The following is a 12,971-nucleotide window of genomic DNA, read 5'->3' as shown; positions in this document are numbered from 1 at the left end:
CTGAAATATATATTTCCTTAAGAAGCAGGGGGATAAAGTAATTACATACTTATTTCTGAATATTACCCCAAGGAAGCAGGGAATTATGCAATTCCATGCTTATTTGCTATTGTTTTCAGGGCTGGATTTCAAACCCCAGTCTTTAATGCATCATTTCTCTTAAGGTAATGGAAGCCAAACAGCAAAAAGTTAAACTCTACAGTCTGTGTTCCCTGGTGACATGAGATGGAATAAATGAGCACATTCTCAAATAGGAAATTTTAAATAATCTTGTGATTCTGTGGATAGTGAGGATGTTATCATCAGTTCATCTTCTCCTTAACACACTAGGACTCAAAGCAGCCTAAAAGACATTAAAACAAATATTGACTAAAATGCATTCCAAGACATCAATGAGAAAAAATGGAGTTTTAAAGTGTATGTGATTTAAAGGAAACATTCTTATATGTGAAATCCTGCTTGGGTTGTCTGTGGATCCAACTTCCAGATATATGAGATTTAATACTGAGGTGTTTTACAGATTAATACATCTTAGACTATTTTTAAAAACCTTCCATGGATGACACAATTTAAAGACAAAACATTACTACTAGGCATAGTGGGCTCTAGGATACATTTATTATGACATTTCAAATTCAATATTTTTTTTATTTCCATCCACAGAAAATGGAAGCTACCTATTATGATAACATAATGGAACAGCAAAGGTTGGAACCTGAATTTTTCAGAGTTGGTTTTTATGGAAGGAAATTTCCCTTTTTTCTTCGGGTAAGTAAGACCATTCATCATATGCATTGATGCATGAATTGTGCTGATAGAACTGCTTGTGTCAGTGGAAGAAAGAAAAGGACCGTATAACCAGTCTGTGCAGCTCACCCTCCAAGTGACCCCATAAAAATCTGTTTCAGAATTTTCAAAGTTTGAGAGACATGGTAGATTAGGGTGGGCAACCATCAAAGGCTGGGAGGTTAGATTGGTCATCTGCAAGGCCATACAAAAAAGCTGCAAAGGGTGCAATCAGATTCAAGGTTGGTTTTTGTTTGTTTGTTTATTTTTGCTATTGGCTTGATTTCAACAAGAAAAAGGTGGTATACTCATTCAAATGTACCCACAAAAGAAAAATATGCTAATTCGGTCACCTGTTGTTAGAGCTTTTCAGGACACAACATCAGGAATCAGGCTTGACCAGCTTCTTGAATTTAGTGTTGTGGTGACTGAGAAGGCAGAGCTCCATCAATTGGAGTGGGTGTTGACAAGGCATTGTCATCTTTGCCTTCACCCATTCTTCTCCAATAGGAGAGGACTCATACCCATACACTGGAGTTTGTCTTTTCCCAACACAGAGAATCAATGTCTTGCTTCAGTAAAGCTGAAACAAACCTGATTAGCTGTTGACAGATGACAGCTTTCAAGCCTGATTTAATTTTTTCTCAGAACAATACACAGAAAAATCAATGTTTGACTGTAGGGTGAGAGACCTGTGAGCAGCAGGGGAATGTGTTGCCAGTGATGCCTTTGCTGGGGTTGTGATTCTTTGATGTGTCTCTGATGGGAGGCTCCATATCTTGGGCAGTCGAGCCAATCTTGGTCACTACCATAAGAGCATGTTGCCTTCTCATTATATGTAACCTCAGCCACCTTTGATACTGGCAAAGTGCTTAGTTCAATTCACATTGCCAAGTTTTTGCAGGATGCCCCATGAAATCAATTTCCTCCACTTCTGATACGAATTCAAGTTATATTATGTCATATTTCCACACTGCCTAAAGCTCAGCAGGTGGAGCCATGGAGAATGTTGCACTTTGCCAAGTTACTGGTCCTGGTGCTTTCCCTCTAATTATTGTTAGTGATCAAGTTAACTTAATCATTATTATATTGTATTCTCGCATTATGCACTGAAAAGATGGGGGAGGGTTACACATTTTAAAAACCCTAAAACTCTGGCATGAATAGACTTGCTGTTTGCCTCTCTGTGAAATTTCAAGCCCTAAAGAGATCACCTATTCCCATACTGACATTGAATTTTAGTGAGAGACCTAATGATTTTATATTATGGCTTTTTGTTGTGTGATGTTTTGATTTAAGATAATAGCATAAGAAATACTTAGTCATATATTTCTTTAGCTAAAATGTTAAGAAATCTTGGCAGCAATTCAGTGGTTTTCAACCTCTTCCTTTTCTTTGCAGAATAAAGAGTATGTTTGTCGAGGTCATGACTATGAGAGACTGGAGACTTTTCAACAAAGAATGCTTAGTGAATTTCCACAGGCCATAGCAATGCAACATCCAAATCACCCAGATGACAGCATCTTGCAGTGTGATGCCCAGTGTATCCTTTATTACTGTTCTGGGATGGAGTTAACATTATAAGATAAAAGGGTTTCAATTAGAATGCATCCATCACAAATTGATTTTTCCCCATTTGCCCCCTTTTAGATGCATACAGTTGTGTATACTTTTCTCATTCAGTAAATGATGGAATTAATGGTTCCCAAACTGAATGCTTCAAGAGGCCTAAAGCAGCTGGTCTGGCATCCTGCCAGGATTTCCTGTTATCCTTTTATGGTAGCTAGCTATTACATAAAACTAAGTTTGTGAACCAGCTGTAGAGAGCCTAGTTGAATTGCTTGGTTATCACTGTTCTCAACCTGCTGTTTTAGTGTGCCTTTCCATCATATGCAGAGTAGTTTTGATTTCTAGCAATTACTGTCTCTTGACTGGTACAAAGAGAGCAAAAGCTTAAAAGCTATGGTTGAAAGAGTTTCTGTTCTACAGCACTGGACCTAAAACAAATCCATGTGGCACCTCACTAGTCACTTGTCTCCAGGTTGGCAAGGAATAATTGTTAAGCATCCTGGATTCAATATTTTAAAAGTTAAAAAGTAACTACAAATCTACCTGAACATCATCTGGCTACTGTTTTTCAGCTTGTCAACAATAATATATTACAAGATCTTACAAAATCAGGATAATTGCACCCAGCACTCTCCTGACCTGCTAGCTTTGTAACATTTTCCCCCAAAAGAGATAAGATTTTTTGCTATGACTTCTTTTTTAAACATTCAGACTCTTAGAAATCAACATGTTCATTTTTAAGCAATCAGTATTTAGTTACCTGTTCTTAAACTCTTTCTCATATCACTGTCAAACATCTGCTTTTGAGTTGCCTAGGCCTTCATTTTTTTTTCTCTATGAAAATTAATACATCTTTTGCATATTTTGTGGTCTCTGCAACTCATGTATATAATAATAATAATAAACTTTATTTGTATCCCATCACCATCTCCCCAGTGGGGACTCGGTGCGGCTTACATGAGGCCAAGCCCCAACATGAGCTAACTGCACCTACACAGTGCAGTATTCAAACCTGAATGGTCTAGTTTTGGCAGAAGACCCTCCTCTTCCACACCCCTACAATTTTCTTGAAATAAGATTTTATGTTTTTAAACATTTATCTGTTCATACAATCAAAGTGCAGAGTGTAGGCTGCAATATACACAGAATTTGTCAGCAGAGTCTTCCCCTAATCACTTAGAAGGGAGGGAATTCCCTGAATATATACATATACATCTAATGTATGGAGAGTTTACCTTCCATTAAAGAGAATGAGAATGCCAAAACATACAGGTTCTCTCTCTACTTTGATCATGTGTGAGATGAATTCAACCAAGAACAGGTGCTCTGCAGTGATCACATTTGTGGGAATATTAACTTCATGAGCTGAGATGAAAAGAGTCTGTTAATGAAAAATTTAAAAATTCATTATGTGTTACATCAAACTGGAAGTAGGCATACTTGCCATTTATTGGCACTTGAAAAATAAATTAAAGAAGGATGGGGACTTCAGAGAAAGGCAGAAAGAGTAATATGTGATGATTCAAGTTAAGGAACTGGCTTTCCAGATTACAGTATGTTGTACTCATATGTGAAGAACTGAAAATATATCAAAATGTAACTACTGAGTTACAAAACAGGAATGTCTTTTTAAAATGTAGTACTTCTTAATTTTTTAACTTTCTGCAGAGCTCCAATGGTCCTTCATAAAGCAGGGTTTTTCAGAGTACCAGAATGGTAGAGTGAACCTGGAAAAGAAAAGAAAAGAAAAGAAACTTGAATGTTTGTTTATTTATTTATTTGCTTCACTTGTATACCACTTTTCTCACCCCAGCAGGAGACTCAAAGCAGTTTCCAACATAATTATGACAAAAAAATTATAATTAATTTTTATTGTGCATTTTCAGTGTTTACAGTTTTTACAGTTTAAAAAAAGGTGAGATAAACATAAATATTATGAAAGTAAAAAAAATAGTGAAAAGCAATCATACGGACTAGGCAAGTAAAGAAGACAAAATTTAATGTCTCACTTATGGAAAATTATCATAACGATAATAGCATACAATTATCAATTATCATCATTTAACATTAACTTTTCTTCTGAAGGCCAGGAGGGAAGGCGCTGATCTATTTTCATTGGAGAGGGAGTTCCATACCCGAGGAGCCCCAACTGAGAAGGCCCTGTCTCTCATCCCCACCAATCACACTTGCGAGGGAGGTGGAACTGAGAGCAGGGCCTCCCCAGATGATCTTAATCTCCAAGATGGTTCATAAGGGAAGATACATTCAGACAGGTAAGCTGGGCCAGAATCGTTTAGGGCTTTCTTCTTCTGAGAGAAGTTGTGTTTTGTTTGGAGAAAGGATAAAGGGATAGTTCACACATTAAAGTATTAGATCTACATTACTACATGTTATATATGTGCTAAATCTGTTATTTGATTAGCTACAAGTTTATCAGTTATTCAAGTAACATTGGAGGCTGATTTGAACTTTGGGGACAAATGTGTAGTTTATTTTCCTTTGACTGGACTGTGTTGCAGACTTGCAGATCTATGCAGTGACTCCCATTCCAGATAACATTGATGTACTGCAGATGGACCGTGTTCCTGATCGCATAAAGAGTTTTTATCGAGTTAACAACATCAGGAAGTTCCGTTATGACAGGCCTTTCCATAAAGGTCCAAAAGACAAGGAAAATGAATTCAAGGTTGGGATGCTTTCTGGCAGACACATTGTTTCAATGCCAAATACATATAGCCCCTTGAGTCTCCTTTGGGGAGATAAAGTGGGGTATAAATAAATATCATCATCATCATCCCTGATTGGGACATGTGAAAAGGCTCTTAAGCTTAGAATATGAAAAGGCACATTACAAACAACTCTGAAATTAATAAGTAACAATCCTTTGCATGACTAATCAAATATAAGCTTTCCTAGGCTTACATCCAAATTGACCTGCACTGGGTGATCTAGTAAGTCATTCAACACAGGCAACGGTAAATCACTGTACATTCTACAGAAAAGTAATATTCCTCCCATGTGCAGTTCTCTAATCTACATTCTGTTTTTGCTTGCACAGAAGAATTTTATTTGATTGGTCCCAATGACATAAACTACTGAGGTAATTACTGGTTTTCAATTGTATTTAATATAAAAATGCAGTGCAACCAATTCATTAATGGTGTTGAAGAGAACATAAAACAGATTCAATAACAGGCTTGTTCATTAGATTCTTTACAGTAAAAAAAGGACAGTAAAAAGATCGATAATATCCTTCCATAAATTGAGATATGCTTACATTAATACTGTATGAATGGAAATCAAATATTGTAGAATCTGGATCCTGTCTGTGCACATCTTTTCTTGTTGGCCTTCTATGAAAGCTTTCCTTTTAGAACCAATATAAATAGTCTCTTTTTCCAATTAGTTATGGAGAAATGTACTGAACATTTCCAATTATATGCAATTTCCATCCATGCCGCTAGACCAAGACAAGCAGTCTTTATATTTTAACTGTTTACTATTGTTGACAAACAGAGAAAGTAAAACTGGTCAAGCATTTAATTTTGTTAATGTTTTTACTTATTTCACCCAAAATATTATCCTAAAACTCTGAGATATGTAGACAGTCCTACCACATGTGCAGAAGTACTCAGAGTGTCACAATTCCTCCAACACTTTAAATCCATTTAATATATCTCAAATGTTGAGATGTTAAATAACAAAGGTAAATTAATTGCCTTAAGTCATTAAAATAATTGTTACATGGTGAGCACATGCAGGATATCTCATTAATTCAGTAGCTTTACTCTAGTCAGGACTAAAAATAGGATTTAGGCCTATATCAATACTATCCCAGTATGCTGTATTAAGCTGTATGTATTGTGTGTGAGAGTGGGGAGAGGGTGTCTCAGGACCTTCTCTAATCTATTTTTTATTTTGGTGGTAATTTGTTCTTTCAATACCCCCATGTCTTTGCACAGGTTCCTGCTCTTATTTCTGTTCCTTTTCACCCACTACAACTGCAGCATCTATCTTTTTTTTACTGATAACTTAATGCTACTGGAACATCTCTTTCTGATTTTCTGCTTCCTTCCTCTCAAAATTTGGACTTTGGAGTTTGCCCCCACCCCAAAAACAATGTCATTACTTGTGAATTTTGGATGTTATTGTATTTTGCTGCACTGCCAATACAACTACTCTTAATATCTCTTCTGCAGTATCCTTCAGCTGAGATTACATCTCTTACTCACATGACAGTGCATTTTACAGGAGCAGCCTCAATTTTGCACACTTGAGTACTGCACTTACTCTCATGAGCTGTACCAGTTAAATATAAGAAAAGCAATTCCCCCTCACTTCAGTGATCTTCTAGGAATTATGTCCACAGTAAGGAAAAATGAAGAATATGGATTCTCCTCTGCCCAAGAAAAAGTGAAGGGAAAAACTTAAAGTCCAACTCAATCTAAGCTAGCATCATCTGGCCTCCACCTGAGGCACAAGTAATGTGGTATTGACATCAGTGACAGAATCACCTGCAGTTTGAGCCTCTTTGGTATTCCCTATGTCACTGCAGGACATAGCACTATCTCAAACCATTGCTTCAATGCATGTTGAATTTCTATCTCCAATTGTAACATTGTCTTCTTCCAACCACCTCCATTCCATTTCTCCAATCTCTGATATTAATCATTGTGAAATTCAGCAATGCTGTAACAAAATTCATGAAGCTTTAATTGAGGTTACTAAGGATGTTCCACTTACTACTACTTTCCCAGAGGTCATGGTGGCTCCTCTCCCCTTTTGAGTCATTCTGTCAGGTCAGTGGTGACTTTAGTGACATTTCTCCAAGGTATTCTATTTGTGGCTATTTGCTACACAAACACTTGGTTGCAGCTGCTCATTTTGATAAAACTCTACTGACTTGACTACCAAAAGCATAGTCGTGACCCCGTTGGGAAGGCTATATTGTCTTCTATGCCACCCTAGTATTTGTCTGATTTATAAATCAGATGACAAAAAAGAATATTTTGCTAACTTATAGTGGTGGTTATGTCAACTGACACGCAACCCACCCTTCTCCCCTCTAGACATACTTCCATTTTTGTTGCATCATACATTGAGAATCTAAGGGAAAAGCAGGAACTGACACAGAGATACACAGATTAAAACTGGACAGGATTCTGATGTTTAGCCTTAGAAGATTCTGAAGGATCTGCACAAGCACCGATCAATCCAAACATATGGGTTCACAGATGGTTACTTAAATGCTTACTTTGTATGATCCAACTTTTTGGTTCTTGTGTTCATGTCCTCTACCTCAAAGTGTTAGATTTATCAAGTTTAAAACACATTTCCATTTTCTTTATTTCTTCTGTCTCTTGTAGAGCCTGTGGATTGAGCGCACCACTTTGACCCTAACTCACAGTTTACCTGGGATCTCTCGGTGGTTTGAAGTAGAGAGAAGAGAACTGGTAATGTATCGTTAACTTGGCAATAAATGCATGGCAAAATGAGTAGCTAAAGGAAAAGAGTGGTCAATTTTCTGCCAGTTAAAGTCCCAAAGTGTAAAATAGATTTTTTTAAAATGTGATTACCTTTCTTATAACTTAACTTTCTTATAACAAACTCTAGTTTGGATAACAAATATAATAACAGCCATACACAAAGTCATAGCCACTGTGACAGCTGCTATAACTAGCAAATCAAGTCTCATGGTTGGCACATTGCTTGAATAAACATGCTACAAATCACTGATATATGTCAATTCAAAAACATTTAAAATTAAACAGGAATGTGATATAGTTAAAGAATCTGGATGACACTGAAGGATATTCTGTTGGTCTTGTAGGTTGAAGTAAGTCCTTTGGAAAATGCCATTCAGGTTGTGGAGAACAAGAACCAGGAACTAAGGACACTGATAAGCCAGTACCAACACAAACAAATGCATGGAAATATCAATCTACTGAGTATGTGCCTGAATGGAGTCATCGATGCAGCTGTGAATGGTGGTATTGCACGCTATCAGGAGGTAAATTGAGGCTTAGCATCGTCATTGTCATTATCATAATCATCAGTATCTCTTTATATTTTTCTACTCTGTTGAATATTTACATGTAACAACACAGGAAATTATGTTAGAGTTTCATAATGAAGTTGAATTAATTAAAATCATTACAATAAAATAATTAAAATTAGAAATTATCTCAATTTTGTTTTGATTCACTCAAAACTCATTACATTCACTTTCAGATAGTAAATATTAGCTCAAGCCACTCACATGAAAAAAGACTTTAATGAATGTAATAATGATGAATTGACAAAGAAGATGGACTGCAGAGAGGAAAGTTTATAGTTCTATCTTCTCTGGAAGGTCCATGTTCAGGGTGAATTACCACAGAAGCCTCAGAAATTCCCAATGCTGAAGTAAAGTTTTGTGTGGGTGGAACAGCCATAGCTGTAAACATGCCTTTAATCCTTCTAAAAGTTCCCAGAACAGTTAAATAAACTCCTTGCTTACCCTGGCTTGGAAACAAAAGGGGAAAAGAGGGGGAACTGACAGTCCAATTATTTTTACAAATTAAGTTTTTATTACCGTAAGTTTTAGCTGGGATCTCAACTTATCTCTCAAATGCTTAACATATCAGTAGCCTGGTTGCTCTTCTGCATTTATTCTGTACACAGTAATGTAACCTTTTACAGGCCATTCTTGCTCTCATAGCATCTACGGATACTTCATACACTTGTGCCAGTTTCTTCCACTGGTGCAATTCCCATAAAGATACACCTACATTTTGAACAGCTATAAATCTTTGGGGGATTTCTCCACCGTTAAACAAGTAGTCATAGGTATATGAAAATAATTTGAGGTATGTAAAAGTAATATTTTTATTTTTAAAGTTTCACTTGTGGTTAAACTTGTGAAACACTAAAATAATATAGTGCTGCAATAGAAATGTCTTTATCTAATCACAAATTGAAACTGATTCCCTTGCTAATGCTATGCATATCTTCAAAAATATGCCCTGGAGTAGATTGTGATAACCACTAAAGAAGTATCTAATTTCTCACTAAATTTTAACATATTCATAGGCTTAAAGGGATATCTATTCCAGTTTTGTTGGCCAGGTACTAGTTAAAGATCTACACTGGAAAAAACACATTAAAATTTGATCTACATTTCAAGGTCATGTGTAACCTAGAAAGAAGCCCATGCATCCTCAGATACAGTTTCTATATTCTAATTTATGAATTTTCCTCATTTTTCACAAATGATCTGGGCTCCGGGGGGGGGGGGGGGCGACAGGAACTATAACAAATTCAGGAAAAGGTCTGAAAGAGTAGTGTGATAATGATGCTTAAGACCTCACCTCTGAGGATGCTTGCCATAGATGCAGGCGAAACGTCAGGAGAAATGCCTCTAGAACATGGCCATATAGCCCGAAAAAACCCACAAGAACTGAATGATGCTTAACGTTTTCATGGGAATTCAGATCAAATGTATGCTCTCTTTGCTCTTGGAAAAAAGAGCACGAAGCTCTGTGCCTGTGTGCATGTGACTTGGTGGCCCCATTAATTCCATAAGGTTTTAGGCAAGGAGTCCTCAGAGGTGGTTTGGCCAGTTCCATCCTCCGAAATATAGTCTACGGCATGTGATATTCCTTAGGGGTCTGCCATCCAAGTATTAACTGGGGCTGATCCTGTTGCGCTTTCAAGATCAGAGTAGATCTGGTATCTTTAGGTTATTTACGCCACTAAATATGTCTAAGAAGGAAATGCCTTTGATTTATAAGTAGGATTTTGGGGCCACAGTCAAATCACATAGCTAAGGAGGATTGTGCTACCATCATCACCTCCTGTTATAGTATCTTGTTAAATAAAAGAATTAGGAAGTAGAAGTTGAAGAGTTGAAGCAGTGAAAAATAATAACTGTTGATAAAAAGCTCTAAGTATGCCCTATGTTGTGGCTACAGTGGTTCCCAAGTTTCAAAATCAATTGCCTAGGCAATTAAAGCTGGGATCTACATATATTCCAGAGTATTAGAAGATAATAAGTAAATTGTGTTTCTGTGTCTCTCAATTTATTAACAACACTATTAGATCCTTCTCTTTTTTCATATGATGATAATTAACACTTTACTGACTTCCTAAATGAAAGAAACTTCTTTCTTCCCCAGGCCTTTTTTGACAGAGAATATATCACCACTCACCCTGGAGATGCAGAAAAAATCACACAGCTGAAAGAGCTGATGCATGAGCAGGTATCCCTGTATTTTTATTTAAAAAAATAAAAGAATAAAGGATATTTCTTCAATCATATGTGCTATTGAGCAAAGTAAAGTAGTTTTAGTCAAATCAGCACAGTTGTGAAATTTCATTATATGGGATAGTGGGAATTCCCCTGCCCTTCAATATGCTAGAGACCAGTACCATATTTATTCCATATTATCACCTGGCATTTCTTTCTTTCTTGAAAGATTGCCGCAGGCTGGCAGCTGATGCCATACAGACTGTGTGTCATGTTGTTGTTAGCTGCCTTGAGTCCCTATTGGGAGAAAGGCAGGATAGAAATGAAGTAAGTAAGTATGTAAATAGCACTGTTTTAAAGCACTCAGTGAGATTTTTCAGCAAGCTGTAATTTTTACCTGCCTTTCCTTCCTTTCAGTCTCAAATTCAATATACACATGACATGGGTAATCACTTTTTCTTTTGTAATTTCATTTTTCCTTAGAAAATATCCTAGTATTTAAAGCACTTGTAAAACCTCATTTTGAACCATTTGTAAATATTTTATTGTCTTGTTGTATGCATAAGTTGTCTTTCTAATAGCAGTGACATCAGAGAGAAGGGTTTCTGGAATCTGCTTTGAGTCCCCCCAGGGGTGGGAAAGGCGGTATATAAATACTGTAAATAATAATAAATAATAAATCTGCTCTGGCTTTTCAAAATCGCCTTTATTCCTTCCAGAAAGACTTTGTATAATGATTATCTTGGACCTATACATTGTACATAAGGCAATTCCTCTTTGCACACTAAATAAAAACTTTGCATCCATCTGGAAAACTCTAGCACAGGGGTCCTCAAACTATGGCCCGGGGGCCGGATGTGGCCCTCCAAGGTCATTTACCCGGCCCTCACTCAGGGTCAACCTAAGTCTGAAATGACTTGAAAGCACACAACAACAATCCTATCTCATCAGCCAAAAGTAGGCCCACACTTCCCATTGAAATACTAATAATTTTATTTTTGTTGAAATTGTTCTTCATTTTAATTATTGCATTGTTTTTACGTGTTTTTTTTTGCACTACAAAAAAGATATGTGCAGTGTGCATAGGAATTCATTCATGTTGTTTTGAAATTATAATCCGACCCTCCAACAATTTGAGGGACTGTGACCTGGCCCTCTGTTTAAAAAGTTTGAGGACCTCTGCTCTAGCATAACCTAGACATCAATAAGACATTAAATATTTGCACATTGGAGACAAGGTTCATCGAGAACCTATTTTCTTTCTTTTTTTCCTGCTTTTTTGGGTTGGACAATTTATCAGTGCACCACCGGCAGAAAGATGAAGGCATGTGTTTTCCTAGAACAGGGTCTTGCCATGGTGCCGAAGCCAGTTAAAGCCATTCAGACAAAGCAGTTGCCAAATTTCCTTCCTTAAGTCCTTTCCCTCCAGGAGATCTGTCAGGTAGCAATTTCAGGAACACTACCTTTTTCATACAATGCTATAAAACTGACAAATCTGAATCTGTTGCGGCTCCTTTTGGCAAATGCGTGATGCTGGCAGCCCCTAACTGTACAGAAGCTAGAGGATGTTCACTTTGCATAGAAGCTATATAGAAGCTAGAGGATGTTCGCTTCTTTCACGAACCCAAAGAATGATACATTGAGCACTTACCATGAAAATGTTGACAAAGAGGAGACATTAGACTTCCTCTTGAGAGAATGCTTCTTATTAGAGAAATACAGTTTAGCATCTCTCATCTTATACAATCCCTTTCTAACCGAGAAAGCCATATTGTATCTTGTCTATTGCAGACTTTTGTTTTTAGACAGGCATTTCTTGACTGAAAATCAAATTCCAAATACTTTTTCTAATGTATGTTGTTTATTTGTGTTCTGACTTCTTGTACACTACTCCTGATCTTTTTGATATGAATAGTTTAGGTATCATATCATAAGTAAATATTGGCAACTGAATTACACATACTGAAAAACCATGAGTGGAAAGTGTTATTTATATCTTTTTAAAGTTGAATATATAAACCTGGTTTTATTTTTAAAAAACAGGTACATATCCTAGGAGTTGGTCTGGCAGTGCATGAGAAGTTTGTCCATCCAGAGATGCGGCCCCTGCATAAGAAGTTGATTGACCAATTCCAGATGATGCGATCCAGTTTATACCATGTAAGTTGATTACCAAGCTTTGGGTTGTTTTTTAATCGATCACAACATTTAATAGATCACAACAGTTTTTCTTTTTCTGCCTCAGCAGCTGTATTCTCTTAGGAGTATTTTAATACCTCGGAGGAATCACAGAGCAGTTCATAATACATAGTTCTGCCTTCAGCTACTATGTTGTATAAAAAGAGTAATAAATAAAATGTGTTTTTAAACTTATAATAGAAGAGCAGAG

General features: G+C 36.7%; 1 protein-coding gene across 8 annotated transcripts in view; it reads left to right on the top strand.

Annotated features, from left to right (window-relative positions):
* The window catches only part of DOCK3 (dedicator of cytokinesis 3), a 217,072-nt gene that overhangs the window by 181,140 nt on the left and 22,961 nt on the right, over positions 1 to 12,971 (top strand). For all 8 annotated transcript variants that reach the window (XM_060765806.2, XM_060765801.2, XM_060765804.2 and 5 more), the window contains 7 exons: positions 664 to 768; positions 2,188 to 2,329; positions 4,875 to 5,041; positions 7,722 to 7,808; positions 8,186 to 8,365; positions 10,512 to 10,595; positions 12,626 to 12,742. In XM_060765806.2, the coding sequence (XP_060621789.2) occupies positions 664 to 768; positions 2,188 to 2,329; positions 4,875 to 5,041; positions 7,722 to 7,808; positions 8,186 to 8,365; positions 10,512 to 10,595; positions 12,626 to 12,742 (882 nt within the window). The remainder of the gene's footprint in view (positions 1 to 663; positions 769 to 2,187; positions 2,330 to 4,874; positions 5,042 to 7,721; positions 7,809 to 8,185; positions 8,366 to 10,511; positions 10,596 to 12,625; positions 12,743 to 12,971) is intronic.

This window comes from Anolis sagrei, chromosome 2 (assembly GCF_037176765.1).
Source record: "Anolis sagrei isolate rAnoSag1 chromosome 2, rAnoSag1.mat, whole genome shotgun sequence".
Classification (NCBI taxonomy): domain Eukaryota; kingdom Metazoa; phylum Chordata; class Lepidosauria; order Squamata; family Dactyloidae; genus Anolis; species Anolis sagrei.
The sequence above is the reverse complement of the archived record's forward strand: the minus strand, read 5'-3'. Positions and strand labels throughout refer to the sequence as shown.